The sequence below is a fragment of the Tachyglossus aculeatus genome, chromosome 2 (genome assembly GCF_015852505.1).
Source record: "Tachyglossus aculeatus isolate mTacAcu1 chromosome 2, mTacAcu1.pri, whole genome shotgun sequence".
Taxonomy (NCBI): Eukaryota; Metazoa; Chordata; class Mammalia; order Monotremata; family Tachyglossidae; genus Tachyglossus; species Tachyglossus aculeatus.
This window is the reverse complement of record NC_052067.1, coordinates 125834922-125853358: the sequence shown is the minus strand read 5'-3', so window position 1 is coordinate 125853358 and position 18437 is coordinate 125834922. Positions and strand designations below refer to the sequence as shown.

The 18437-nt window shown below is 44.2% G+C and overlaps 1 protein-coding gene across 2 annotated transcripts in view; it reads right to left on the bottom strand.

Annotated features, from left to right (window-relative positions):
- Positions 1-18437, bottom strand: part of PIBF1 (progesterone immunomodulatory binding factor 1) — a 332641-nt gene that overhangs the window by 52095 nt on the left and 262109 nt on the right. For both annotated transcript variants that reach the window (XM_038741731.1, XM_038741734.1), the window contains one exon: positions 10925-11009. In XM_038741731.1, coding sequence (XP_038597659.1) covers positions 10925-11009 — 85 coding nt within the window. The remainder of the gene's footprint in view (positions 1-10924; positions 11010-18437) is intronic.

Below are 18437 nucleotides of genomic sequence, written 5' to 3'. Positions count from 1 at the left end.
ACAACTATGTGTGGTGGCATGTTAAAACAGCTCAACTGCCGAACAGCTGTGAAAGACTCCTGAGTAGTCGATGCCAGCATGTTGCTGAAAGTTGTAAACTCTGCAAAGATGTTGCCAAGAGGATACATAGGCAGCATTTCTTGATGAAAATAGCTCAGACAAGTATAATACAAACTGCATTTTCCATCACCGTAGATTAAGCAATCTTCTGATATTAGCAGATGCTTTCATATAATCATACAAACTGCCAGACATTTCAGTATTTCAATATTTCAGTATGTCAGCAGACATCTCAAACATGCAGCTTGCAAAGGAGAGCTAGCTGGCCCAGCATTGAGGAAACAGGAGGGGAATAATAATAATATTTATGGTATTTGTTAAGCGCTTACTGTGAGCCAAGCGTTGTTCAAAGCGCTGAGGCAGATACAAGGTAATCAGGTTGTCCCACGGGGGGCTCACAGTCTTAATCCCCATTTTACAAATGAGGTAACTGAGGCTGAAAGAAGTGACTTGCCCAAGGTCACATAGCAGACAAGTGGCGGAGCCGGGATTAGAACCCATGACCTTCTGACTCCAAGGCCTAGGCTCTATCTACTATGCCATGCAGCTTCCCTATAAATCATGGTATTTGTTAGGCATTTACTATGTGCCAGGCACTGTAATAATAATAATGGCATTTATTAAGCACTTACTATGTGCAAAGCACTGTTCTAAGCGCTGGGGAGGTTACAAGGAGATCAGGTTGTCCTACGGGGGGCTCACAGTCTTCATCCCCATTTTACAGATGAGGTAACTGAGGCACAGAGAAGTGAAGTGACTTGCCCAAAGCCACACAGCTGACAATTGGTGGAGCCGGGATTTGAACCCATGACCTCTGACTCCAAAGCCCAGGCTCTTTCCACTGAGCCACGCTGCTTCTCTAAGCACTGTACTAAGCACTGGGGTAGGTACAAGCAAATCAGGTTGGACACAGTCGTTTGTCCCACATGGGGCTCACAGTCTCAATCCACATTTTACAGTTGAGGAAACGGAGGCACAGAGAAGTTAAGTGCCTTGCCCAAGGTCACACGGCAGACAAGTGGCAGAGGCGGGATTAGAACCCATGACCTTCTGCCTTCCAGGCATGTGCTCTATCCACTACGCCATGCTGCAGATTGAGACACACTGGAGACTAACTTTCCTCGTTCCTAATCCAGTCTTTATTTTACTGTTTGAATGGTATTTGTCAAGTGCTATGTGTCAAACACTGTCCTAAGCACTGGGGTCGATAAAAGCTAATTTGGTTGGACACAGTCCCTGTCCCGCATGGGGCTTACAGTCTGAGTAGGAGGGAGAATAGGAGAACTGAGGCAGAGAAAAGTTAAGCGACTTGCGTAAAATCACACAGCAAGCATTTGGCAGAGTTGGGATTAGAACTCAGGTCCTCTGTGCTTCTCCATCTTATTTGTATAAAAAAAAGTGGTGGGAAACAAAAAAAAAAAAAACACCACAGAGACTTAATAAACACTATTCAGTGATGATAAAAAGGCACAGCCTATGAAGATGAAAATGAATCAACTGAATTTACAATAGTCACACACAGCATAACTGAAATAGTCTAAATACTTTTGAACGATTGCAAACCTGATATAGTACTAATACAAGAGTCCAAATGACCTGAGAGTTCAGCTACAGTAAAAACAAGATTTCACAAATCACAAATCTGCTACAAAAATCTTTTTTGTCCTGGGAGAAAATTATCTTCCCTTCCGTGGATTCTTATTTTGTTACTTCTAAATATATCAAGCTAGATATATACATATATATGTATATTAAGATATAAGGATGTGAGTATAAAAAACACCTAGCGTAGTAAATCAATTAATGTAGCTGATATACTCGATAATAGGACGAGATTAGGATGGGGAAAGCAGCATGGCCTAGTGGATAGAGCACAGGCCTAGGAGTCGGAAGGACCTGTGTTCTCATTCCGGCTCTGTCACCTGCCAGCCGTGTGACCTTGGGCAAGTCAATTCACTTCTCCGTGCACCAGTTCCCTCATCTGTAAAATGAGGATTTAGACTATGAGTCTCATGTGGGACATGGACTGTGTCCAACCTGATACTTTGTATCCACCTCAGTGCTTAGAACAGTGCCTGGCACATAGTAAGTCTCTAACAAATACCATAAAAAATTAGTACTTTCAAACCCAATAGGGCTCACCAATATTTTAAATAATTCAATTTCATTTTTGAATATCAGAACAATCTCAACTGCAAATAATTTCTTACTTAGACTAAGGCCATTAGGTTCAAATCCTACTAATTAATTAACTCAGAGGAGAGTAATTCAAATTATGGGAATATTAATTTATTTCCGAGGGACTGTATGATGTGGGGAGTCCCTTCACATTATGACTTTGCATTGGTTTATGACACATTTCACACAGTTCCATCTACCTGCTTTAGAGAATTGGGTTTACTGTAAACTGACGATTTCCTTTGATTTATATTCAGCTGACACTTTTTCATTAAATGGCCAGTTTTGCTTTGCAAAGGCGTGACAGATTTTTATCAAATCTATCTAGCTCTAGGTACATTATTCGCATACTGTGAGTTCTAAATACTTAAGGAGGTATACAAGAAGCCAGGGCTGCTAGGTGAGGAGTTCCTGGGCCCATAAACCAGGAGGCCCACTGGAAGCGGGAATTTGGTCCCCAAATTGGGCAAAAACAGCCCGACAGAATGCTAAGAGCTTCTGACCACTCGAACGTAAGCTCATCGAGGGCAGGGATCAGGACTACCGACTTTCTTCGAGGCCTTTCTGAAATCCATCTTTCTTCAGGAGACTTTCCCCAGTTCAATTTATTCTTCCCAGGTCGCATCCTGCCAATTATCATTCTATTAGATCGTAATCTCCTTAAGGCAGAGATTTTTTCTACCAATTACAGTGTACTCTTCCAAGTGTTTAATACAGTCCTCTCCACACAGTAAGCACCCAAATACCACTGACTGAGAGGAACAGAGAAAAGAGGGAGCCAAAAGAGGAAGTGCACATTTCCCTATGTCATAATTGTGGTAAGAACTGAGACGGGATTCTTGGTGGGCCTGAGGATAGAAGCCCAATAACCGGCCCATATGCAGCCCTGGTCTGGGCACCAGTCTCCCCAGAGCCTAATAAAAATAATGATGATGATGATAATAACATTACTAATAACAATAACATCAATAATAAAAATAATAATATTTGTTAAGTACTTACAATGTCCCAAAACCACTGTAAATACTAAGAGCTGGGTTAGATACACGATAAACAGTTGGATACAGTCCCTATCCCACATATGGCTCACAGTCTAAGTAGGACACAGTAGGATTCAATCCCCATTTTACAGATGAGGCAACTGAGGTACCAGAGAGTTAAATGACTTGCCCAAGGTCACACAAATCTAGATATCACCCACAGCCTGGAATAATCCCCTGCATCTAAGGTTGTTGAAGGGGAGAAGGTGTACAAATTCTGCTGTACTGTACTCTCCCAAGTGCTTAGTACAGTGATCTGCAATAAATAACACTGATAACGATGATGATGACAACAATAGAATAAAAAGGGTTTGAAGTTACACTGGTAGAAGGAGGCATGAATTGTCACCTGTAATTTTTGTACTAAGCCCCACACTGAACATTTCCACCCCAACTGAATGATGACACTCATGAAAACAATAAAAAAAGGGGGAAACAAATTTGGACGCGTAACCTTAAAGGCATCTAAGCATAATAAGACCGTAAATTCAAGGTTAATTAAAATGTTTATTAGGAATATTTCCTTCGGAGAAGAATGTCACCATAAACTTTGACATTTATTCAGCAATGTGCTATTTGTCTGAAAACTTTATGAAGTGGATTGCCTCAGGGTCAGACTGTGATGCTGACATGTCCCTGTGATATTCTGAGAAAAACACAAGAACACAGAAGAATCTTGGAACAAAAACACTTTGAGAGAAAAACGATAATTACACCATGACTTCACATTTAAAAATCTTTCGTTCTGAAAATCAGATTTCTTAACAGATGTAACATACAGCAGAAGAATAATAAGGGCTGGAAGGGCCTTCAAAGGTCATCTCTCTCTGCAAGATTGCATTCAATCCATTCCAGAAAATCATCTGCCAACTCCTGTAATGACTTACGGGAACGGGAAGGAGGAAAGCTAGAGAACCACATTGGCTGTGGACAGCAACTACAGAAGGATCATCTGGGCACAAAAGGATGTCAGTTTGGAAGCATTAATAATTCCTGGACCTAAGCTTTGTAACTTATTACCACCTCTTCGAGTTGGAAGAGTAAACAAGTTCACCAGGAAAATGTTGAGAAAGACTCTGATTTCATTCTTCTACTAATACGCCTTCCTCCTGGAATGAAGGTGGGCTGGGAAAACATTTGTGTGTGCTTGTAAATTTTTTTTTTGCACTTAAAGACAAAGCACTTAAATGAAGCAAGCCCACTGATCCAGAATAAAGACATATCCTTGGTTAAAACCACCCCAAAATACAAACCACCCAGGGGAAACTGAACCTGTACTGTTTGATGCCTTTCTCCATATATACACCCATTCAGCCCCGACATTCTGGCTTGAGCGCTACACGTAAGTAAATCCCTCCATATCTGGACTGAGATAAAACCATTAACGATCAACGTATAGGGAGGAAGCTCTGCCCATAATTTGTGTTGCATTTCTTTCAAGGAGTAGACTGTACCCTGGAGCAGATAACCAGTAAGCGCTCAATAAATACGACTGAACGAATAACCAAAGAAGCTGTTGAACCGAAAAGTCAACTCAAGCTAGAAATTTATGTTGCAAATGTTGAGTTAATTGTATCTTCATTTAGAGTAATCATTCTTTCAATGATAATAACTGTGGTATTTGTTAAGTGCTTGTTACGACTGGGGTTAAATAATAATAATAATAATAATGGCATTTATTAAGCGCTTATTATGTGCAAAGCACAAATACAAGATATACAGGTGGGGCCCAGTCCGTGTCCAATATATAGGGTTCACAATCTAAGGAGGAGGGAGAACAGGAGACTGAGGCAAAGAGAAGCTAAATGACTTGCCTGAAGTCCACAGCAATGAGGATTTATCAAACTGGGATAATTTAATACATCAATGCGGGATGCTGAAACACGATCAGAGTGCAACCTGTTATTTTTTAAATCATAGTTTGGTGACTTGATCTACACACAATAAGATTGTGAGCCCGTTGTTGGGTAGGGACCGTCTCTATATGTTACCCACTTGTACTTCCCAAGCGCTTAGTACAGTGCTCTGCACACAGTAAGCGCTCAATAAATACAATTGAATGAATGAATACACAATAAGCACTCAATAAATACCACCGATCAATTGATTAAATATGCACCATGCAAAGGAATTTCACATTGCTCTTCCAGAGGTTTTGGAACAGATCCTAACTTACAGCACGTACATCTAATGGAAAACATACACCACAATGCAACCTTTTGTGATACGATCACTTTTCAAAGAAGTTACATCACGAGCTACGTCCTACAGGGCCTTTTAAATGAGAATTTCTTGAGGAAAAAAAATTGCAGACGGACAGAGCAAAACAAATGCATTCCTAGTGATAAAACTGTAGTCATATACATATCAAGCTCTCGAACCATGTCATACTATAAAACAGAAATTACATCTTATGTGAGTAATTCCACTCCTTCACTGGATGCATGTTATCCAATAGTAATAATAATAATAATAATAATGGCATTTATTAAGCACTTACTATGCAAAGCACTGTTCTAAGCTCTGGCTTAATCATCTGGATCATCAGTCATCATCAATGGTATTTTATTGATCGCTCTACTGTGTGCAGAGCAGTATGCCCTCTCAGGATTGTACCTGGAGAGTTTCCAATACTCTACCAGTCTCGACTATCAATCAATCAATCAATCAATCGTATTTATTGAGCGCTTACTGTGTGCAGAGCACTGTACTAAGCGCTTGGGAAGTACAAGTTGGCAACATATAGAGACAGTCCCTACCCAACGGTGGGCTCACAGTCTAAAAGGGGGAGACAATGGGAGGGAGAGTCAAGCACGGGCCTGTTCATTCCATTCCTAGCTTGGGCAGTGGCTAGCGAGTGGCAGGCAATCTGCTACAAGTAAAAACTCCCCCGTGCTGGGCAGCAGCGGCATGGGACAGAGTCGAGAGAGGAGACTCGAGTTAAGTGCGCGGAAGGAGGCAATGGTAAACCACTTCCATATTTTTACCAAGAAAACTCTACGGATACAGTAACAGAATGACTGCAGATGGAGGAGAGGTGTTCTGGGAGAGATGCATCCACGGTGTCGCTATGGGTCGGAGACGACTCGACAGCATAATAATATAATAATAACGATGGTATTTGTTAAGTGCTTATTATGTGCCAAGCACTGTTCTAAGCACTGGGGTAGCTACAAGGTAATCAGGTTGTTCCACATGACACTCGCAGTCTTAATCCCCATTTTACAGATGACGTAACCGAGGCCCAGAGAATATTAATAATAATAATGATAACGGCATTTATTAAGTGCTTACTATGTGCAAAGCACTGTTCTAAGCGCTGGGGAGGTTACAAGGTGACCAGGTTGTCCCATGGCGGCTCACAGTCTTAATCCCCATTTTACAGATGAGGTAACTGAGGCATAGAGAAGTGAAGTGACTTGTCCTAAGTCACACAGCTGACAAGCGGTGGAGGCGGGATTAGAACCCACAAGAGCAGTGTACTTAGCACTTGGGAGAATACAACAGCATTGGTAGACATGTTTCCTAACCACAAGCAGCTTCAAGTCTAGATAGGGAGACAGACTTTAAAATGGACCTTAAAGTCTAGATGGGGAGACATCATCATCATCAATCGTATTTATTGAGCGCTTACTATGTGCAGAGCACTGTACTAAGCACTTGGGAAGTACAAATTGGCAACATATAGAGACAGTCCCTACCCAACAGTGGGCTCACAGTCTAAAAGGGGGAGACAGAGAACAAAACCAAACATACTAACAAAATAAAATAAATAGAATAGATATGTACAAGTAAAATAAATAAATAGAGTAATAAGATGTAAGAGACAGACATTAATGTAAATGATCTATAATAATGATGGTATTTGTTAAGCTCTTACTATGTGCCAAGCACTGCTCTAAGCGCTGGAGTAGATACAAGGTAATCAGGGTCCCATGCAGGGTTCACAGTCTTAATCCCCATTTTACAGATGAGGCAACTGAGGCACAGAGAAGTTATGTGACTTGCCCAAAGTCACACAGCTGATAAGTGGCAGAGCTGGGATTATCTGGATGATGGTTTGATGGTCTGGGAAGCCAAATTTGTTGGAGCCCAAATATGCTGAGCTCTACGAACACAGTATGAAATGTTTGGTCTTGATCCCTGACTCCTCCTCCAACTGCCAGATTTGATTTTCATTTGCAGCTTAGCTGCACGGCAATTCAGGGAAGGTATGGCTAACAGCCATCTTTGGACAAACTCATTAATGCAGTCAAAGCTATGAAACACGTAACAGCTCCTGTTTCTGGTGACCTTCCTGCAGAAATCTTTAAGCAAGGCTTCTCGGACGCCTTCACCTGCCACCCTTCAAACACAGAAGAAATTCCACAGAACTTCGAAGACATCACATGATCGCTCCCTTCGTAAAGGTCAGGAAAGCTGACTAGAACGACCAGGATATCTCATTGGTTCCCACTGTCGGAATGATTCTTAGCCAGAGTTTCCCTGGATAGGCTACTGAAGAACCACTTCACGAGCACAAATCATTTATGTTCCGAGAAACAGAATTAGCTTTCCCGAAATTTCTTGGAAAGCCTAAAACTCCAAAATCACAGTACAGAAGTTGATCAATGAAACTGCACTTCTACGTCGTTTCAGAACTCATATTCTAAGAGAGACACTAATACGGACACACAGTAGGAGGATTAGAAAATCACCAGACAACTATCACCACTCATTTTCCTTTGTTCAAAGATGATAGAATCATCCCCATCACCAGAATTCCTGAAACACTCTCATCCTCCTATTCCTATTCAGAAGCAGCGTGGCCTAGTAGATAGAGCATGGGCCTAAGGGTCAGAAGGACCTCGGTTCGAATCTTGGCTTGGCCACATGCCTGTTGTGTGGACTTGGGCAAGTCATTCAACTTCTCTGTGCCTCAGTTACCTGATATGTAAAATGGGGATTATGACTGTGAGCCCCATGTGGCTCACCCCAGTGTCTCTACCCCAGTGCTTAAAACAGTGCTTGGCACATAATAAGCGCTTAGCAAGTACCAGAACTATTATTATTCCTCCTCCTATTTTTCATCTTCCTCCTCCTCCTCTTCCATGCCTCTTTGGATGGTGAAGTGAGTGTTTTCCTCCAGCGTGGGTCGGAGCCCAGGTCAGGGGGCTCTTCTTGCCCCCACTTTGGAGTTCGGCTCACTGCCGCCATGCCAGCATGCATAGGGGGTGCAGTGTATGGTGTGGGGGTTCCTCTTGCCCTATGCTGAGAGGGCAGTGCCATGATAGAGCATGTGGAGAGCTCAGTGCCTGGCGTGGGGGCTGTTCATGCCCACTGCAGCAAGCAACATAATAATAATAATAACAATGATGGCATTTATTAAGTGCTTACTATGTGCAAAGCACTGTTTTAAGTGCTGGGGAGGTTACAAGGTGATCAGGTTGTCGCATGGGGGGCTTACAGTCTTAGAAAAGCAGCATGGCTCAGTGGAAAGAGCCCGGGCTTTTGAGTCAGAGGTCGTAGGTTCAAATCCCAGCTCCACCACTTGTCAGCTGTGTGACTTCGGGCAAGTCGCTTAACTTCTCTGTGCCTCAGTTACCTCATCTGTAAAATGGGGATTAAGACTGTGAGTCCCACGTGGGACAACCTGATCACCTTGTAACCTCCGCAGCGCTTAGAACAGTGCTTTGCACATAGTAAGCGCTTAATAAATGCCATCATCATCATTATTATTAATCCCCATTTTACAGACGAGGTAACTGAGGCACAGAGAAGATAAGCGACTTGCCCAAAGTCACACAGCTGACAACTGGCAGAGCTGGGATTTGAACCCATGACCTCTGACTCCAAGGCGCGTGCTCTTTCCAGTGAGCCATGCTGCTTCTGGAGGCACTCCTGCCCCGGATGCAGTTCCCTGCGGTCACCCCATGGCATGGTTCCCAATGCCCTTGGGGGTGAGTGCTTCCATTCCCTGTCCGACCTGGCCTGCCTGCCACGGGGGCCACTGTGGCCGGCACAGGCACTGGGGAAGGGGCTGGGGAGGAGGGAGCAGGAAAGGCTCCAGCGTGGGCTCCGGTGGGAATTCCAGCATTCCCCTAGCCAGGGTTGGGTCCTGCCAACGGATGTCAAGGCACAGGGCTGCCACATGGACTCCCCCTTGGCTTTTTTCCGGCTCTAAAGGGGCAGGAAAGGCAAGCTACTTCCTGGCCAAAAAGCTGTAAGGCAGAAGGCCCTCCGGAGCTCAGCCTACCCACGGAGCGGGATCTGTTGCTCGAGGGCCACATCTGATGTCACGTAGCTGTGGGTCGAAAGCCAAGTATGTGAAGCCAGGCCATCATCATCATCATCATCAATCGTATTTATTGAGCGCTTACTATGTGCAGAACACTGTACTAAGCGCTTGGGAAGTACAAATTGGCAACATAAAGAGACAGTCCCTACCCAACAGTGGGCTCACAGCCTAAAAGGGGGAGACAGAGAACAAAATCAAACATACTAACAAAATAAAATAAATAGAATAGATATGTACAAGTAAAATAAATAAATAAATAAATAAATAGAGTAATAAATATGTACAAACATATATACATATATACAGGTGCTGTGGGGAAGGGAAGGAGGTAAGATGGGGGGATGGAGGGGGGGGGAGAGGAAGGAAGAGGCTCAAGGCCAGGTCAAGATGGTTCATAATAATAATAATAATAATAATAATAATAATAATAATAATAATAATAGTATTTGTTAAGCGCTTATTATATGCCAGGCACCGTACTAAGCGCTGGGATGGCTACAAGTAAATCCGGTTGGACACTGTCCGTGTTCCACATGGGGCTCACAGTTTCAATCCCCATCTTTCAGATGAGGTAACCGAGGCCCAGGGAAGTGAAGTGACTTGCCCAAGGTCACACAGCAGACGAGTGGCAGAGCCGGGTTAGAACCCATGACCTTTTGAGTCCCAGGCCCATGCTCTAGCCACTATGCCACGCTGCTTCCACAATGTCTTGTTCTCTCCGAGAGTCCGGGGCCTATATTCTCGTTGACTCCAAGAGAGTTCCAACTGGGAATCACTGGGGATGGGCAAAATCCCCTCCTTGCTTCCTCTGCCCCACTGAATACCATCATTATTATTATATTAGAGTGGACAAAAAGTCCTTTTCATCTTTGCTCTTTTTCAAAGGGCCCAGTGAAGCTCTTTATTTAGTCTGGGATCTGGAACCAGATTAGCCTGAGGTAACATGAGAATGAAGGGCCAAAGGAGTGGGTATCTGTAACTCCCCACAATTCTGGGGTGAGGGTCCTCATAAACTGAGGGCTTTCAAATCCATGTCTGATGTTCCCATCGCCTTTGGCACCTCAAATAGGAGCACCGTTTTGAGTCAGTCTCAATCCCCATTTTACAGACGAGGTAACTGAGGCCCAAGGAAGTAAAGCGACTTGCCCCAGGTCACAGAGAAGACAGGTGGCAGAACTTGGATTAGAACCCAGGTCCTCCTGCCCCTCCACCTGTGCTCTATCCACTAGGCCACTCTGCTTCTCAGTCATCAACTCACAATCTATATTAACCCTATCACCAGCACATCATCATCATTAAAATTCATCAAGTAGTTTTTCAATGAAATAAGGTATTATCGACAACAATTACATCGAAACAGGAAGCTCACCTCCCTATGATTTAGAAGTCGTTCTAAATCGGCTGCCATCTGGTTCTTCACCTGTAGTAAAGCTGTCTTTTCTTTATTTAAATTGCTGGAAGAAAAAGAAACAATCTCGTTAAGAAATAGGATAAAAGGAACCCAGCTCTCTTGTAATCTTGACTTCTGATTGAGGTCTGTAGTCCAACTACGTTCAAGTAATTTAAAATATTGATCTTCTTCCCTAACTGCAAATTATGGTCAAAGGAAATTCACACAATGAATAGATGCAAGCGTTATAAATCTGACAATGTAATATTGCACTGTAAAACTTACTGACACCTAAGAGTTATACAAATCTCAGATCATTGTTCAGTACGTGCTCAAGTACATGAGTCTGTGTGAAAGTGTGAGCAGGTTGCTCTTTCATTTTCAAAGATCAACAAGTGCCAGCGAGGCACTGAATGTGTGTGTGTGTGTGTAGTGGGGGGGCTGAAGAGATTTATGTGCTACTGACAACGGGTTCCACATATATGTGTATTTGATATTCTCTATTAAGACTTTGGGTTTCTTTAAGCTTATTTTCATTCGACAGTGTTGTACAAACAGCGTACAAACTGAAGCAATTTGGTTTCATCTGCACAACAGCTTGTATAGAACACAAGAATTATTAACACACCAGAAGCAGCATGGCCTAGTGGGAAGAGCCCAAGCCTGGGAGTCGGAGGGCCTGGGTTCTAATCCCAGCTCTGTTACTTGTTTGTTGTGTGACCTGGGGCAAATCACTTCACTTGTTTGTAAGCCCCCGTGGGACAACCTGATCACCTTGTAACCTCCCCGGTGCTTAGAACAGTGCTTTGCACATAGTAAGCGCTTAATAAATGCCATCATTATTATTATTACTCTCCGGGTTTCAGTTCCCTCATCTGTAAAATGGGGATTCAATACCCGTCCTCCCTCCTACTTAGGCTGTGACGCCCATGTGGGACCTGATTATCCTGTATCCACCCCAGCACTTAGTACAGCGTTTGGCATATTAGTAGGCATTTAACAAGTACTACACTTACTACTATTACTACCATATTTTCAGAATGTCTGTCTCAAGCTCTTTTGTTGTTGCTTATAGCCTGTTGAACCACTGGAGAGGCACCCTGGGAACACATCTTGCACTAATCCTCTGGACCGTAAGCTCCTTGTGGGCAGGGAATTGGCAAGAAACTTCATTTTATTGTCCTCTCCCAACTCTTTATTGCAGTGCTCTGCACCCAGTAGGTGCTCAATAAATGCCATTGATTGATTGACTGATTGCTGTCCTGTCCTCCACATTATGTACCATGACTGTAGGGAAATCAATTCTCTAGCCGTTTCCTTCTTCTTTCTCCCCAATTACACAGTTTCAGTAACTCTGCTGCCCACTTTCCTGAACTTGACCCCTTTTATTACCGTGTCCCCTGTCTCCCCAGTCCTCCTCCCGCAACGGTCCACGGTTCAGCTTTGTTTTTTTTCTCCGTCTGTACTTTAATCACAGCAATAGATGTTGTTGGGGTTGCTGCCACTCCCGCTCTTCTTTTCCTTTGTTGAAGACACAACTCCCCACAGGAACCAAGGAATTAGAGAAAGGTAAAGACTTGGGATAGAGGGATTGGAGGTGGTAGTCCTCCCAGAGTGATATCAGGTCTCATATCCGTCCCATTTGGACCTACCTCAGAGCTACACCCAGTTTCTTATTTTCCCAGAACACAACATTAAATGGCAAGCCAGGAGCACTGGCATTTGAATCAATCAATCGATCAATCAACGCTATTTATTGAGCCCGTTGTTGGGTAGGAACCATCTCAGAGAAGCACCGTGGCTCAGTGGAAAGAGCACGGGCTTGGGAGTCAGAGGTCATGGGTTCTAGTCCCGGCTCCACCACTTGTCAGCTGTGTGACTTTGGGCAAGTCACTTAACTTCTCTGGGCCTCAGTTACCTCATCTGCCAAATGGGGATTAAGACTGTGAGCCCCATGTGGGACAACCTGATCACCTTGTATCCCCCCCAGCGCTAAGAACAGTGCTTCGCACATAGTAAGGACTTAACAAATGCCATCATCATCATTATTATTATTGTTATTATATGTTGCTGATATGTACTTCCCAAGCGCTTAGTACAGTGCTCTGCACACGGTAAGTGCTCAATAAATATGACTGAATGAATGAATTGAGTGCATAGGTGCAGAACACTATACAAATGAGAATACAATACAACAGAATTAAGACATGTTCCTTGCCCACAATGAACTCACAGTCTGGAAGGGGAGACAGACATTAATACTTAAATGTAAGCCTTGTCTTTAGAGCTGCAAACTTATTTTGGATGGGGAACACGTCTAACAGCTCTCTTTTATTGTACTCGCCCAAGCATTTGCTCTGTCCAAAGCAAGCGCTCAGTAAATACCACTGATTGAGTGACTGAGTGCATTTTAGCCTGCCTGGTTCTCCTCCTATCCCTCTGATCCTTCCTTCTCATATCATTCACTAGCTCTTCTCCCACCTCTCATCTACGACCTGTGGATTTCTCACAAAGCTGCATTCAAGGTCCCTTACTTTTCTTGCTTTTACCTGCACTTTCTCAAGGAACTCAAACTCATTTATTTTCCAGGCAGCAGGTAGCATTTTATGCAGATGATTCCCAAATCTACTTTGCTACTTCCAACCTCTCTCCTGCTTCATAATCTCATATTTCCTCTTGCCTCCAGATCATCTCTTGATGTCCGTATGTGGATGAAACTAAACTCCCCACTTTCCCTACTAAAATCACTTCATTTGTTCATTCAGTTGAATTTACTGAGCACTTACTGTGTGCAGAGCACTGTACTAAGCACTTGGGAAGAGACAGAGGCAGAGCTGGCATTTGAAGTCAGTTCTTTTGATAATAGTAAACAGACACATTCCCTGCCCACAGTGAGCTTACAGTCTAGAAGGGAAGACAGACATTAATATAAATAAACAATTTAGAGATATGTACATAAATGCTGTGACACAGAAGGGAGATGGAGAAGACGAAAGGTGGGCTTAGTCAGGGAAGGCCTCTTGGAGGAGATGTGCCTTCAGTAAGTCTTTGAAGGGGGAGAGAGTAATTGTCTGTCAGAATTGAGGAGGGAGGGTATTCCAGGCCAGAGGCAGGATGTGGGAGAGAGGTCAGCAGTGAGATAGACAGGATGGAGGTACAGTAAGAAGGTTAGCATTAGAGCAGTGAAGTGTGTGGGGTGGATTGTAGTAGGAGAGAAGCGAGGTGAGGTAGGAGGAGGGAAAGTGATTAGTGCTTTAAAGCCAATGGTGAGGAGTTTTTGTTTGATGCAGAAGTCAACAGGTAACCACTGGAGTTTCTTGAGGAGGGGGAAGGCATGGCCTGAAAAGTTTTGAAGAAAAATGATTTGGGCAGCAGAGTGAAGTGTGGATTGGAGTGGGGAAGAGCCAGGAGGCAGGGAAGTCAGCAAGGAGGCTAATACAGTAATCAGGATGGGATGGGATGAGTGACTGGATTAATGCGGTAGCAGTTTGGATGGAGAGGAAAGGGTGGGTTTTAGCGATATTGTGAAGATAGAACTGACAGAAATTAATCTTCCTCAACTCTAATATTTCAAATTTGTTGTGCTTTTTAAAAAAATATTTTAAAGTTGGAGGGACTGAATTGATCGAATACTGGTATTTATGAGAGCTTACTGAGTGCAGAGCACTGTAAAAAGCACTGTGAGAAGCAGCATGGCTTAGTGGAAAGAGCACAGGCTTGGGACTCAGAGGACAGGGGTTCTAAGAAAGGCTCTACCCACTCAGCTGTGTGATTTTGGGCAAGTCACTTAACTTCCCTGTACCTCAGTTACCTCATTTGTAAAATGGGGATTAAGACTGTGAACCCCACGTGGGACAACCTGATTACCTAGTATCTACCCCAGAGCTTAGCACAGTGCTTGGCACATAGTAAGTGCTTAACAAATACCATCATCATCATTATTATTATTATACGTCCTTGGGGAAGTATAATACAATACAGTAGGTAGATATAGTCCCCTGTCTTCAGGTAGTTTAGAGACTAAAGAAGCAGTGTGGCTCAGTGGAAAGAGCCAGGGCTTGGGATTCAGAGGTCATGGGTTCTAATTCCGGCTCCGCCACATGTCTGCTGTGTGACCTTGGGCAAGTCACTTAACTTCTCTGGGCCTCAGTTACCTCATCTGTGAGCCCCACATGGGACAACCTGATCACCTTGTATCCCCCCTCCAGCGCTTAGAACAGTGCTTCGCACACAGTTAGGCACTTAACAAACGCCATTATTATTACTATTAAAGGGTGAGACAATCATTAAAATATATTTCAGATGAATCGGTTCATAAGTGCTGTAGGGTTGGATGAACATCATCACAGTGCTTAAGGAATACAGATTCGAGTGCATAGGCAGCAGAGGGAAGGCTAAGGCAGGAGAGTAAGGGAAGGCCTCTTGGAGGAGATGCGATTTTAGGAGGGTTTTAAGGTGGGGAGAGTGGTGGACTGCGGGATATGAAGAGAGAGGGGGAGGGATCCCAGGCCCCAGGGAGGAAGCAGGAAAAGGAACAGCAGCAGCAGCAGCAGCGAGAAAGACAAGATTAAGGTGCAGTGAGTGGATTAGTGTTAAGAGGAGCAAAGTTTGTGGACTGGGTAGCAGGAGATCAGGGAGGTGAGGTAGAAAGGGGAGAGCCGTTTGAGTGCTTTAAAGGTAATGGTAAGGAGTCTGTTTGATGTGGAAGACCGACTGGTAACCACTGGAGGTTTTTAATGAGAGGGGAGACACAGAGGGAGTGAGTGTTTTTGAGATACAAGGCTATCAGGTTGGGCAGGGTCCCTGCCCCACATGGGGTTCACAATCTAGGTAGGGGCAAGTAGGATTTCTCATTTTACAGATGAAGAAACTGAGGCAGAGAGAAGTGAAGTGACTTGCCCGAGGTTACACAATGGGCGAGTGGCAGATTTGGCCTGTGCTCTTTCCACTAGGCCACCCTGGTTCTTGAAGAGATGAAATTGGGAGGGAAAGACAATGAGCTCAGTTTTGGAAAAACTAAAATGAAGGTAATAATGGCAACTGTGGTATTTATTAAGTGCTTACTATGTGCCAATATACTATGTGCTTACTATAGCTCTCTTCTTCCCTTCAAGGCCCTACTGAGAGCTCACCTCCTCCAGGAGGCCTTCCCAGACTGAGCTCCTTCTTTCCTCTCCCCCTCGTCCCCCTCTCCATCCCCCCCATCTTACCTCCTTCCCTTCCCCACAGCACCTGTATATATGTATGTACATAATTGTTTCTCTATTTATTTATTTATTTTACTTGTACATATCTACTCTATTTTATTTTGTTAGTATGTTTGGTTTTGTTCTCTGTCTCCCCCTTTTAGACTGTGAACCCACTGGTGGGTAGGGACTGTCTCTATATGTTGCCAATTTGTACTTCCCAAGCGCTTAGTACAGTGCTCTGCACACAGTAAGCGCTCAATAAATACGATTGATGATGATGATGACGATGATGCCAAGCACTGTTCTAAGCACTGGGGTAGATACAAGGTCATCAGGTCGACACAGAAGGTGGCAACACAATGTATGTGAAGATGCCTTCAAGGCGAAGAAATATGGGAATATGGGCCTGAAGAAAAGGCTGGAGGTCTGCCTGGAGATACAGATCTGGAATAATTAGCATACAATTGGAAAAGGAAACAAGGAAAGTGAACAAGTTACAAAGCACTGAGAATTAAACAAGACTAGCAGATAGCCCAGAGGGAAGAAGAGTTGGCAAACAAAGGAATGCACAACTGAAAAGTCCTGAAGAGAAAGTCAGAAGTGGAGCTGCCACCTGAAGTTAGGTCTTTTAGCTCGTTCTAGCCATTAAGCTAACCATGAGGCTCCCTTAGTTCCTTTCCTAAATCTGGCATCTTAGTGCTTTACAGAAAAGAGAAGACTAAATGATGCATGTCTCATTAAGCATGAGAAGCAGCGTGGCTCAGTGGAAAGAGCCCGGGCGTTGGAGTCAGAGATCATGGGTTCAAATCCCAGCTCTGCCAACTGTCAGCTGTGTGACTTTGGGCAAGTCACTTAGCTTCTCTGTGCCTCAGTTTCCTCATCTGTAAAATGGGGATTAAAACTGTGGGCACCCCGTGGGACAACCTGATTACCTTGTAACTTCCCCAGCGCTTAGAACAGTATTTTGCACATAGTAAGTGCTTAACAAATACCATCATTATTATTATATTATTATTATCAAGCACTTGGTACAGTGCCCTGCACACAGTAAGCGCTCAGTAAATTTGGTTGAACGAATGAATCGACTCCTTCCCTCAGTTAAGCGGTAGTATATTGAATGCATACTCTCTGCAGAGTACTGTACTAAGCACTCAGGAGATTACAATAGAGATGGTAGATATGAGAAGCGTTGTGGCTCAGTGGCAAGAGCCCGGGCTTTGGAGTCAGAGGTCATGGGTTCAAATCCCAGCTCTGCCAATTGTCAGCTGTGTGACTTTGGGCAAGTCACTTAACTTCTCTGGGTCTCAGTTACCTAATCTGTAAAATGGGGATTAACACTGTGAGCCCCACGTGGGCCAACCTGATCACCTTGTAACCTCCCCAGCGCTTAGAACAGTGCTTTGCACATAGTAAGCACTTAATAAATGCCATCATTATTACTATTATATGATCCCTATATCACCATGCCTGTTAAAAAAACCCAAAACTATTCTTCCCAAAAACGGAAGAGGAAGAAGCTGATCTGACCTTGGCTTCACAGACTCCGTCCTCTCCTGGTTCTCCTCTTATGTCTCCGGTCGTTCTTTCTCAGTCTCTTTTGCAGGCTCCTCCTCCCCCTCCCATCCTCTTACTGTGGGGGTTCCCCAAGGTTCAGTGCTTGGTCCCCTTCTGTTCTCGATCTACACGCACTCCCTTGGTGACCTCATTCGCTCCCACGGCTTCAACTATCATCTCTACGCTGATGACACCCAGATCTACATCTCTGCCCCTGCTCTCTCCCCCTCTCTCCAGGCTCGCATCTCCTCCTGCCTTCAGGACATCTCCATCTGGATGTCTGCCCGCCACCTAAAACTCAACATGGCGAAGACTGAACTCCTTGTCTTCTCTCCCAAACCTTGTCCTCTCCCTGACTTTCCCATCTCTGTTGACGGCACTACCATCCTTCCCGTCACACAAGCCTACATCCTTGGTGTCATCCTTGACTCCGCTCTCTCATTCACCTCTCACATCCAAGCCGTCACCAAAACCTGCTGGTCTCAGCTCCGCAACATTGCCAAGATCCGCCCTTTCCTCTCCATCCAAACTGCTACCCTGCTCATTCAAGCTCTCACCCTATCCCGTCTGGACTACTGCACTAGCCTTCTCTCTGATCTCCCATCCTCGTGTCTCTCTCCACTTCAATCCATACTTCATGCTGCTGCCCGGATTATCTTTGTCCAGAAACGCTCTGGACATATTACTCCCCTCCTCAAAAACCTCCAATGGCTACCGATCAATCTGCGCATCAGGCAGAAACTCCTCAC